Genomic DNA, 12,682 nt, shown 5'->3' on the forward strand with positions numbered 1-12,682 from the left:
TAGAATTTAAACCTCAACAAATATATCTAATACTAAACTAGAGTATGTCGTACTATACAGCCTGTCTTAGTCAGAAGTATTTATTGTATCAAGGAGAATCATGAATGAGAACGCTTGAGTGAGTGAAACGTCAACCACAAGTGTAAAGTCTGGAGAAAAGGCATGAGAGGCTTCAGACTATTGTTAATATGTTTATATAGGATGCCTGTCAGGTTTGGTCTACAGCTTAACACGCATCAGTTTAGCCCCCAGACTTAGTCAAAGAAGTGAATAAACCAAAAGATAAGCTGTACTTTAAACATATAAACAAGCACTGAATTAAGGACAACTCTCTAATTGGCAAATTTGGCGCACGCAACCCACCCTGGATTCATATTGGTATCAAGAATTATCCTCCATAAAGCCCCTTTGACTGCGATGTGGGGCTGTGTGTGGTCCTGGCTACCCCTTCAATCTGTTGCCCGGAAGATGAGACGGCGACACAAAAACCTGAATGGGTCTGGGACAATTGGCCATACTCCGCTCAGGGATGTAGTCAGCAGTAGTGGGAGGCACAAGCCGGGAAAACTCTGCTGACTCATGAGGAAAAGAGGGCGAACTGTCCCTTGTCATCTAATTAACGTGTCAAATTAAGACCCAATGCACAGGGGCCTATCTGGGCCCAGTTAAGCAGAAGAAGACAGAAGTGAATGAGGTGGGCACGGGGCAGATTGATGGAGAAAAAATAGAAAAGAGTGGGGGGAGAAGTGAGATATGCGATGTATAGATAAAAACAGGAGGAACAGAGTCCCATTGTCCCAACTTCTGTGTGTCCATCTGTCATGCTTCATTTTCATTTTCATGTATAAAAAAAACCTAACTATGGTTTTAAACCTTTTAAAGCATGCCCATATGTTTTGACAAATATCAGTAACAAGAAGTTATGAGATCAGGAAAAAGGCCTGTTTGTGGTTAAAATATGATTTTCTAGGCGATCATTTAGGGTCAAACAAAGCTAAAACGATTGCCTGTGTGACAGTGATTAGTGGTCAACCTGTTAAAAGCCACCTTTTATCTTTTTCCTAAATTTAGGTGTTGACGCAACACACCTGGGCCAGGTGAAAAGTTCATCCTCTGCATACCTGAGGTAAAACATCTGTGCAATCCACCTGTATATGCTGCAATGGACAGACAGAAAAAACTAAATTCAGGGAAATGTGGGCCTTTATTTCTTAACCAAGAGTAGGACAAATCAACATGGACCCAATTTCCCTCTAATTTCCCTTTAATCCCCAGAGGGGACTGTGAGATCATTAACTCAGCCAGCAGCATTGACACGCTGTCACGGGAGTCAGTGTCAACAATTGGAAAGTGTCAAAAAAGTTTTTTCGCCACACTGCTTTCTTGCACTCTGTAGTCCCTAAGATGCTAAAAATGCAAAAACAAAGACAATAATTGACATTGCTTATACGTGTCTGGACTTCTGGTCAGGTCTCATCTTTGGTAAAGGGCCCAAACAAGAAATGGACCTGGAATCTTTATTGCTGATAAGAGAGTAGCCAAAATACATGCAAACAGCACTGACAGACTTCTGCCAAGAGCTCGTCAAGTGGACGAACCGCCCATCCCTCTGGTTTCTGACTTGTTCCACATCAGTTTTATAGTGTCTCAGCGGTCACCAGGTGAGAGGCAGGAATATACGGGAATCTAGAGGTCATCAGTTCATCACAGAGCACACACACTCACACCTGGAGTCAATTAACCCAATGCGCATGCTTTTGAAATGCGGCAGTTCTAAGCTTCTTGTTACAACTAACAGTAGGGCCGAATCTTTGTGCATTTTTGTGCGTTAAGATTCTCTCCAAAATGGAGGTTCTTTATTCTTTGAAAACAAATTTGCATATGCACAGAGTAGAGCAACACCCTCCTTATGACACACGCGTGATGGATGAACAGTCGCTTCCTTATTTGCTGGGGTTACCCACTGAGAAACACCCCACATGGAGCCAAATATTTTACCAACAGGAGTAAAAGTGGGAGCGGATGCTTAATTGTGTACGAGGCTGACTGCCAGCAAACCCCAGGCGGCAACTGTCCTTTCAGATCGCTGCTGATTTGTGGCCATTGTCCTATTACAGCAGGGGGGCAGAAGGACGGGGCATGGGAATTGTGATTAGGCAAACAAAAGATGACATCATGGGCATGATTTTGGAATACTGGATACTGGAAATGTTCGACAGTGAGAGCTTTTGTGAAGATCTCAGCATGCAGATTTTGTAACATTTTATAAAGCGTCTGGCATGAAACCAACTCTCTTGAGAATTTTGAAACCGAACCAAAGAACACAAGCATGCTGAATAATAAAGCACACAACAAATGCAACATGAAACATCTGTGGATTCTTCTCTGCTGGGAATGCAAGAAGAAAGCTATTTACATCAGGGTCAATAAAGAACCTGTCATATGAATCAAAACATACATCAAACGGTCTCCATTAGTGGGAAGAATTCACAGCTAAGATGTGTCATATTCTCTGAAAAAACCTGTCACATCTCATTAGTTTCCCCTGGTGAGATGTTAATCAAACATTTTCCATTAAATCTATACATTCAAAGAATTAAAGCAAGATACAAAAATATCCTGAGCTACCCTTTTAGCACCATATTTGGCTCACTCTTCTTTGTTCATTGTGCTTTTACACTGATTGGGGCTAGCGTGATGGAATTAGTGCCCTCTAGTGGTCTGATTCGAAGATTTTGATTAAAAAAAGATGTGTGGTGGGGAGACAGAATTCAAATTTAAAATAAAACATCGCCATTCACATTTCTTCTGGTTATAGACTAATGATGCAAAATGAGAGTCAGTCAGAGAGTAAAGGGAGGATGGAGTGTCATGCAATTTAAATGTCGCATATGATGAATTTTCAGACTGCTGAGAAGTGGCTGTGGTGCTTCTAAATGTCTCATTTACTTATCTCCTCCTGTGTCTTCCCTCCTCCACTGCTTTTCATGGGTTCAGAAATATGAGCTGTCCTACTTTTTCAGAGTGGGGGGAGAGAGAGAGAGGGAGCGAGAGAGGGAGCGAGAGAGGTGGGGGTGGCCAAGCAAGACAGAGGACAGAGAGAAGGCAGAGGGAAAGAGAAAGACAGTGGCAGTATCTCTGACCTACATGAGTCCTGCTCAGCTTGGCCAGATGAAAAGCCTGAAGGCAGCAACACATTGCTCCATTTCGCAAAACATTTACACAAACTTTGACACGTGCAATAATGCACATGTGCACATTTCCAAATATGCTGGGCAGAATGCACATCATTTCTGAGCTGAACTCATCGTGCTGGGAGAGCTCACACACAGGCGGGGATGAGGGGAATAGGGCAAACGTCGTCAAAGACGATTGCCGTTAGCTGCAGGAGAAACGGGACCTTAGAGGTAATAAACTGGTCGAAGGTTATGGTGTCTAATCCTACACTGCTTGCATTCTGGGACAAAGAATTAGGGAGTGACTACTAAATTCACTAAGAATTACTGTCAGTTTTTAAAGACCAGTACTTCCCAACATTAGTGTCATGCACTGATTTAAATATTCAGTATCGGTTTCCCTGGTTAAAGTTGCATTTAAACAATTATTCCTTGTTTAAATATCATTTTTTGAACGTTTGAAAGTGGTTTTAACATGAAAAAAGCACAACTGTAATGGCTACACTGGGATTTAATCATCTTCTTTAACAATGATCTAATTACAAGTGCACATAAAGTGTGTGATTGTGTTCTTGTAAATGCTACATTCCGAGGACCACAACATGCGTTTTACTGGCACAGTGAGGGCACTTTGTCTAGTCCCCACCACTTTGAGGGGCTGTTTGAGGGTTAAAGGCTACGGACAGAATTAGCTTTAGGTTATGGTAAAGGTTAGGCATTTAGCTGTGATGGTTAGGGTAGGGGGTAAGGAATGCTTTATATCAGTTAGAGTCCTCACAAAGATAGAAGTATGTGGGTGGGAGAGAGAGACAAAGGGTGGGAGAGTCCACATACAGTATGTGGCTTCCTGACTTGAGAATTTCAGTCACCCTGTGGGGTCTGACCATCTTTGTGGGGTCTTACCACTGTTGCATGACCAACATCTTGGGCCTCTCAACATTATCATTAAATGTCAAGGTAAGGACTTGGGTTTAAGAACAAGGCATGATTAGAGGTTAGGTGAAGGTTACAGTTAGGTATAATCTTATCCGGTCTGGGGTAAGAAAAGGCTGTGCAAACGGATGAAAAAAATGAATGGAATTCAATGTAAAGGCCCTTCAAAATTGCTGGTAAACCATTGTGTATGTGAGTGTATGCATGTGTGAGTGTGTACATTCATGGATATGGTTGTGTGTTTTACAGAAGGGGTTTGCTTTAGGAATCGTGAAGCCAAGGGGCAGGGATGAACCACAAATACACACATGGATGCAGGCACTCACAAGCTCAATAGAGCGCTCGGTTTAAATTCACAACGGCTACAACAATCAGATATAAACAATCCAAGAGTGAGGGCGAACCACACAGACGCACCACAACACAGGCACTGCAACCAAACAAGTGTTTGTGTGCACTTTGTCATGCGTGTGTCAGCTAAAGAACGAACCCAGGCAGCTGTGGGGGCCACATCACCCTTTGTGTTCTCAACGCGCCGTCCCTGACTGACGATCTATTGCTTGCAGAGGCAAGCGTGCATACTGCACAGCAAATTAGGTAGAGCGAAGCCCTGTGGAAAATGCACTTTAAAACACAGTCGTGCACGCTCCCGTGGTAGCTCCCACACACAGAGGCCGACCGTTTGGGCATTGGCAACATTCCGTTCTGCTTTTCCATTTACAGTGGAAAAATCTAACCTCTGACCCGGAGCATTTCCAACTCGGAGAAAGAGGCAGCCGGGGAATGCCATGCATGAGCGCTAGCAAAATGAGAGGAGGGATAGATCGATACCCGTCATTTCTGCTTTTCTCTTGCCTTATTTTCAGCAATGTGAAGGAGCCATTATCTAAAACTGTTTACTTAACTTGGAAAAGGAACTGAGGATTAGACTTTTTCAGACACCTCTTGGTCATAATGAACTAAATGTCAGCTCTTTACGCATCTTATTTTCTTACGGGCTTTATGACCCGAGAGGTTCGTGATTTATTTCCCTCTCGCTATACTCATCTGTGTGATTTTTGGCTGCAACGCTTTGCAATAACAGGCCGTTGTTTTTCCTAATGTCAAATCGTTCATAGCTAAAAGAAACGTCAATATTTGAGCTATGCTACATTAATCACTTGAACTCAAACACAAATGCAAAAAAGTTTGATATCCGCATGACCTCCGATATGTAAATAGGAAAAAGCAACAAAATACTGCATCTATATCAACTTTATAACTCGATAATATGCCAGCGTTGATTTAGTTTGCAGTATTAGCGCTGCTAGCAGCGGTGGATTAGACAAAGTACCTTACGTTTTCATAAACTGGGGATAGATTGAAAAATCCTCGGAAAAAATTGTGTCTGTTCATTGCTTTGCAGATGCTGTGAGCTGCGGGGAGGCTGGCACCATGAGTGAGCGCATGCAAAATTCATACATCCAGAATATCAGCATATCAGAAGTAACCGTGATGATAAATTCAGATTCTTTTAGGCAACCGGTGCAATGATGGGATAGAAAGGCAGACAGTGCCTGTCTCATTAATGCATCATATCTGGCTTTTTACTCCTCTCTGTGAATAATTGAATAAAAGGAGGCCGTACGGGCAAAGTTTTCAAACTCGCACAAAATAAAAAGTTATGATACAAGGTTAGGAGCAATTTAAAAATGATCTCTGCCATCTGATACCAAGACTGCTACAGTCGTGAGCTCATCGTTGAAATTATACCCTTCACAACTGGCACTTGATCTTGGCAGCATTCTCAAAATACTTTCTTGATAAGTACGTGTCAAAACTGTTAAGTCTGGCTGACTTAAGTGATGTCATCCAGGGACAGAGACAGGCAGACTGAGCAATAGGTGGCAAGATTACTCAGCGTGCATTACAGTATTGTAATTATTGATGAGAGTGTAGCTAATTTTAACATACTGCTCTGCACGGCACTGTACACATAATTATTTACTTTGCTTACATATATAATGAACAGATTTCATTGCAATTCTGCTTCTCCTTGTGCGCTTCATCCCTTTGGGGGTCATGGGGAGGGTGCTGGGGCCTATCCCAGTTAAATATGGGCAAAGGCAGGGTACACTCCCAACTGAGTCGCCAGCTCATCCAAGGAACCAGCCCCAACTACCAGAACCCCTCCCAAGTTTTGTCCACTTGGGCTTGAACCAAGAACCCTCCGCATCTCAGCCAAGTCCCCTACAGACTCAGCTACCACCCGACAGTTTATAAAGCTATTATATAAACTGCAGCATAGCAAAATGTATGCTAAAAGAAGTAGAGAAAATGCAGGAGCAACCAGCCACAATGCTTTCTAAGGTACAGAGAAGGTACCTGTTGTGTTTTTTATAGTGTATGAAGTCATTATTATGAGTTAAAATAGATAGAAACTTGTTGCTTCCACATTTGCTTTGAGCTGCATGACACGCAGCACAAGCATCATCGGTCAGACGTGTGCAGCTGATCAAATTAATGCCAACCCAACCGCCGCTGCCCGTCTGGCACAGTGCACTATTTTTGTCCTCTTACTTCATCACGTGTGAAGAAACACTCATCAAGTCATCTGTTACCGGTGGACACGTTGCAGCAACACGGCCAGCCTGATATATTAAAACAGCAACAGGAATTTTGACTCAATCGTGAGTTTGCAGCCAGGCCAAAGGGTGGAGGGACGAGAGGAACGCAGCAAGATAAATAAAACGATAGGAAGGCCCGCAGGAATATAATGAAACACAGACTAGAGCTGCAGAGGCAGGGCTTGGGGATCTTGCCACAGCATAGAACACAGAGAGCTGCAGGACATCCTGGTCCAAGTACAGTAAATCCGCACAATCTGGCAATGCGATGATTATTGTTCCCACACGAGAATAACTCGGGCAGCTATGAGAACATATTACCCAAGTAAACCCAAAGACTTTCTATTGAGGACTGAATGTCACAAACCTGCACTGAAACTTCTTTATGTTTTTACATTTTCATTTAACACAACTTTTACACCGATGCAGCAATAAATGCTGCTATCAGATCGTGGATTGGAAAGAAAGAGGAATGCAGGAAAAGACATCATATGGCAATGTCAACCAGCCTGCACACTGATGCCTGACAGCCCAGCGCTGCTCTCTCATGCCTCCTGCACAGAGGCCAGGGGAGTGAGTTAAGGAGAAACAGAGGGACAGAAGTGTAAGAGCCTGTCAGAAAGCGCCTGGAGGATGGAAAATTCAGTAAATGAAACAGAAAAGCTTCTCAGCAGCAGGCTGGCTGACTGGCCTGGATGTTTGGAAGGCAGGGAGAGGAGAGTCAAAGGGACGAGGGATAAAGAGAGAAAAAATGCACACAACTCTTTGCATATGGTTGGAATCACTCCAGTTAGATGTCTCAAGTGTGGCGGCAGCAATAAATTACCTGCTCAACATCCCACATGTCAAATCTGAAACACATCAATCCTTCTCCCCTCCTCCACCGCCATCAAACACCCAAGGGAGAAGCCAGCACTTGTGTGATGAGTTTCTTTTCCTGTTTTTTTTTCTTTTTCGCAAATCAGAAAGGTGCTGAAGTGAATTTCCACTGAAAAGCTACCACAGTGAGACATATTTTCCACTCCCATCAACAATACAGAGACGCTGCCAGTGCTGTAAATAGAATACAGAACTCACAAACAGGATGACGCAATTGCAAACACACACGCGCGCGCGTCTACAACCCATGGACACACTCACACACAAAGAGGTGTGCGTGGACACGTTTTGATTGGACAAGTCTGAACCAGTGATAAAAAAAAATAAATAAAAATGGCATTTTTCACCACAGTGATGTTTTGTTGTAACAAAATTAAATTATTTGCCTAAATTGTGTCACTTTACCTAAATAAACATTTGCCAACGGAGTGTGGTTCCACTAAAAGGATTATTCCGAGTTCTCAGCTACGACCACAGAAAAAGAGCAACTGGAAATGTTCATTCCTGCTGTTTAGAAGTTTTGACACAGCAATAAATATGAACCAGGGCTGCTGTGATGTGGGTTATGGATAATCAATCCCATAAGAGGAGATAATGGTTCCAAATGGAAGTGAGTGAAGAAAAAAAACAATTGCAGTTTTGGCTCAAACATTTGCGCTGCCCATTCGCAAATCTACGCCCCATTTGAACGTATGAGCTCTACATAACTTTAAAAAACTGCTCCACCATTGACAATCACTTGCCTGGAGAAGAGTCACGGTATAAGAAGAGCCACAAATAACCTTATTCAACAAGAGAAGGACAGCTGACAGGTATAATTTTGCCTTTGCTGCTGCTCTCCAGATCCCCTACACCTCTTTCAATCCCACACTCTGCTCACTTCACTCATAACAGGCCATGTGGAAATTCAAAACCAACAGTATTCTCGTCCCGTGCAGGCCTAATAAATTAGTTTCTGAGCATTTACCAGACACGCCTGCTTTACCTATACGGAGCCAATGTTATGTCACAGCCAGTAATTCAAGGCAAAACTCATAACCACTTAGTGAGACATTAATCTTTGACCTATTTACTGTTTGAGCCGAGATTTACAATGCAGTGTTGAACATGCACCGCAGCTTGTAATTCAATACTTTGACATTCCCACAGAGAAAGAGACAGTGTTCCCACTCATCAAGCTCAAATGAAACTAAATCTTTCAAGACTCTGTCCAACATTAAATATTTAGAGCTTTATTTCTCTCACACATGGTAAAAGCCACAGTTTCAAAGCCGCAGTTTCCCAACTCCGAAGGGTTTATCAACTTACCAGGTGATCTATGAGAAAGTGTGCAGCTGCCATTAAAGCAGGCAAAAATAAATAAAGATTTCACCTGAATTTTCTCACACTACAGTATAAGGGACGGGCCCTGATGTTTGCCAATAAGAATATTTATGGGAAACTGTCCGCCCTCAGATTACTGTAAGCCGGTATGTTAATGTAACCAGCGCGGGCCAGCTCCATGTGAAGACCATTAAAAGTGATGATGGAGAGCCTCTGACTTCCAGGAATAGATAGAAGAGGCCCTAAATCTTTGTTAACTAACAGACGAATACCAGCGGCTGAGCAGAGGCGAAATAGCGCCAGATGTGCAGGTACGTGCGAGCACGCACACATATATAGCGGCTCCCCAACCTTCCTCACTTCACCTAATTTGTTCTATTCCTCGAACAAAGCCGGCAACCACCTTGTGTGCACACATTCACAGCGCTGATACAACATGCAAGCAATCAGCGTGCCTCAGATGCAAAACACCAGCAGATGTATGGCGGCGGGAAATTCCTCAAGCATATTCTGTACGGCTGACAGGCAGTTAGCCACTACATACGTATACATTCATGATTTATTTCTTCAAAGGGAAGGATGGAGGGCTGGAGTCACACGAACAGTCATAAACACAGAAGTATATCAATACCGGCTGATGTCTCACATCCTGTTTTTCAAAGGGAAAAGCAACCCCATACTGGGACCGTGTTTTGCATCCAGATTCAACCACACCAAATTATAATGTGTAGCAAAAATATTAAACCCACACAAACAGCCCTGCAGATAAAAAACAAACTGTTTGCTTGTTTTGTGAATTCCTCAGTAATTGACAACAGTGACAATTGGACTTACATAGTTGTCCGCCGGGGGCTCTCCTGGTGGCAAGGATCCAGGGCTGAGGACAGGGGAGCTGGCTGGACTGCAGAGCTCGGGAAAAGGGTTCGGGATGGCCGGAAGAGACGATGTCCTCAGCTGCTGCTCCTCCTCCTGTAAACTCCTGGACACCACAGACGGCACCAAGATGTAAGTTGTAGCATTAGCATCGGCTCACATAGCAAAAGAGGCGAAACCATGACCCAACAACTGAGGTCACGGATCAGAGAAGCCGCACTAAATGTGTAATGATAGAGCTTTGAAATGAGAGCTGCTGACACATGTATGCACTTGAGAAGGAGACAGCGTTAGAATCAATAAAGCATTCCTGTACAGAATCCAGGCTCATTTCTGTTTCCATCTGATCTCACCATAATGAAGCACAAATCACAGCCTGCCAGCTAATTTTCTTTAATATTAAGCACACATCAATATTGAATCAAGACACCGCTTTAGAGCCGCCTTTTAAATTAGGCACATACACTATAGGCTGAGCCCAAAGGATGAGTGATGACTTGACGGCCGATCATAAACTTTTCAGGATGCAGTCCTGTCTTCAAGAAACAGGCAGGTCAGTTTTGTGAAATCTGAGCCAGGCTCACATTTCACAGAGTCAGTGTAGAGGTTTCTTCCTCTTTTTTATCCTCCCAAACTCTCTCTGTAGAACACATCAAGTTCAAAAGGGAGCCGGCTGTTTGATGTCGTCCCAACTGAGCCTGAGAACAGGGTTATCCAGAGGTCAGCCCTGAATAATAAGTACTTCTGGGGCTGTGTGTGTATGCGTGTGAGTGTGTGTAAGTCAGAATGAGATTTTATAGCTCTTAAGACAGAAAATTGCATGATCCGATCATCCTTGGAATTCTATTACAGTATATATTCTAAAGGCGAAGGATATAAGCTGACGTGTCAGTGTGTGTGCAGCTGTATGTCTGCATGTGGGGAATCTGAATCTGTACAATTGAAGCGTTGGCGTGAAAATTATTATCCTTTGAGCGTCACACTTCATACCAAATTAAAGGAGAATCCCTTCTTTTTCTCCTGTTTGACACTGGAATGAAGGCAGAGGTCACTGAAAGGCTAAAGATAGGGAAGATTGAGGAAATGTTATGCCCAATTATCGTGAGAGAGTGCAGGGATCTACAGGGATCTTTTTCCTATGTACAGAGGGGGAAATGAAGAGTGTAGCATTTGGAAATCCAGAAAGAGCTCGATGAAAGTTTAAAGCTCGATGCAATATATGCGCATCTGTGTGTGCCCCCCTGTAGGTGCATCACGCTCAGTTTAGAAAGTCCATTAATCATTCTGGGGAAGCTATAGTTGTTTCATGCTGGTTTGTTTTCTTTATTTTGGTAACAAAGGAATAAATAATCATGTTTGTGGAATTAATGCTGCCCCCCCCACTCTCTTTGATGAATTCTATACCATTGACTGAACTGTCACAACAGCTCCCCCTAGGGTTTAATTCCGTTTTTGCCAGTGTTTGTCACACAGCCCAAATATTGTTTGCTGAAGCAGAAATTCATCAACAGCTGTTTTGGACAGACAACTACCTGACAGCGAGGATGTGCATGGGCTGCGACCGTCGGAGGCCAGTCTGGGGGGAGTCCACAGACGAGGAGGAGGGCAGCTCTGGGGAGACGTGGCTCAGCCCGTCCGATGGGTGGCTGTGTCTCGGCTGGTTGTGCGGGATGTGGTGGTGATGATGGTGATGGTGGTGGTGGTGGTGTTGGTGGTGGGAAGAACACGGCTGTCCATTGTGAAGTAACGGTGTGGACTCTGTCTGCTGACCACTGCAGGTGGAGTAGAGGCTCTCCAGGGAGGAGTTCATATCATTGACCAGGGCCTCTAAATCAACATCATCCTCTGGAATGAACAGACAGGGACAGGTCACAGAGTAAAAATTCATACAAAACAGATGTCAAATAAAAATCCTTGAGCTTAAAATGTGAGACATGGGGCTTTCTAGATTCTGGGAAGAAAACAAATCAATAAAACTGCGCCCGAAACCATAAATCCAAGAGGACGCAAAAAGAAAAATAAAGTTTTGGTTTCAGATAGTTAAGGCACAAAAATAAAAGAGCTGAAGCCTATGAATATTGTTGGGACTTTCCGTCTTCTATTTCAGTTTCTATATCATTTCACTGTGGCCAAGTATGAACTTGTGAACTCCCTTTGCACAAACAATTCCACGTAATACAGAGAAAAATAAATAAAATCTCACATGGATGGAGCACACTCAGTGGCAACCAGTTCTGCAACCCGAGCGCTCAATCAGCAAGACAATCTTGGCTTCGCATGCTGTGCTGCCCTCAAAGCCAAATCTCCAGGGATGAAAGGTACAAGCAGGAACCTGCCTGTCACCCTATTCAGCGCGTACCTTTGTTGCTCACAGCAACAGCATCGCATTGCATACATCGGCTCAACACTCACAGGAAGCTCTTAAAAACGTTCTAGAATTCAATTCAGAGCAGAGACTTCTAAAAAAAAAACTGGTGAAAAAGCTCTTGGCACCCTTAAATTCAGAAGGTGAAATTTTTACTTGTTACCAGCAGCCGGTTCAATGAAAGTTTGAAGAGAGCTTGACTGAAAGGAAGTGTTCTCCTCTAATTGCTTCGAGCTGTGAAAGTTTTATCATTTGGGTAAACTTGATGCCAAACTTTGCTCTCTCTAAATTATAATCAGCAGGGTGCCCGATCTTGTGATTAATAATTCTTCGTTATGAAAAAGAAATCTATTTCATGAATTCATCATCAAGTCCTTGTATCTCGAACCCACCCAGTTGCTCTGTGAGATATAATTAAGCCACTAGGGGGAGACAGACTCTAATTGTGCAGTACAGATGTTTTCTAAAACATGAGGTTTGTGTTGGGGAGCTCCAAAACTTATGAAACACATAACTTGAAACAAGAA

At 43.3% G+C, this 12,682-nt stretch overlaps 1 protein-coding gene and 1 long non-coding RNA gene across 4 annotated transcripts in view; one reads left to right on the forward strand and one right to left on the reverse strand.

Annotated features, from left to right (window-relative positions):
• grb10b (growth factor receptor-bound protein 10b) overlaps window positions 1-12,682 on the reverse strand; it is a 51,333-nt gene that overhangs the window by 15,834 nt on the left and 22,817 nt on the right. For all 3 annotated transcript variants that reach the window (XM_011605442.2, XM_011605443.2, XM_011605441.2), the window contains exons 4-5: window positions 11,323-11,635; window positions 9,752-9,896 (exon numbers count right to left, since the gene is read on the reverse strand). In XM_011605442.2, the coding sequence (XP_011603744.2) occupies window positions 9,752-9,896; window positions 11,323-11,635 (458 nt within the window). The remainder of the gene's footprint in view (window positions 1-9,751; window positions 9,897-11,322; window positions 11,636-12,682) is intronic.
• Window positions 9,098-11,416, forward strand: LOC115250326 (uncharacterized). Its single transcript, XR_003888904.1, has 3 exons — window positions 9,098-9,228; window positions 9,723-9,922; window positions 11,302-11,416. It is a non-coding gene; the product is annotated as an uncharacterized lncRNA (long non-coding RNA).

The sequence above is a fragment of the Takifugu rubripes genome, chromosome 7, assembly GCF_901000725.2.
Source record: "Takifugu rubripes chromosome 7, fTakRub1.2, whole genome shotgun sequence".
Classification (NCBI taxonomy): domain Eukaryota; kingdom Metazoa; phylum Chordata; class Actinopteri; order Tetraodontiformes; family Tetraodontidae; genus Takifugu; species Takifugu rubripes.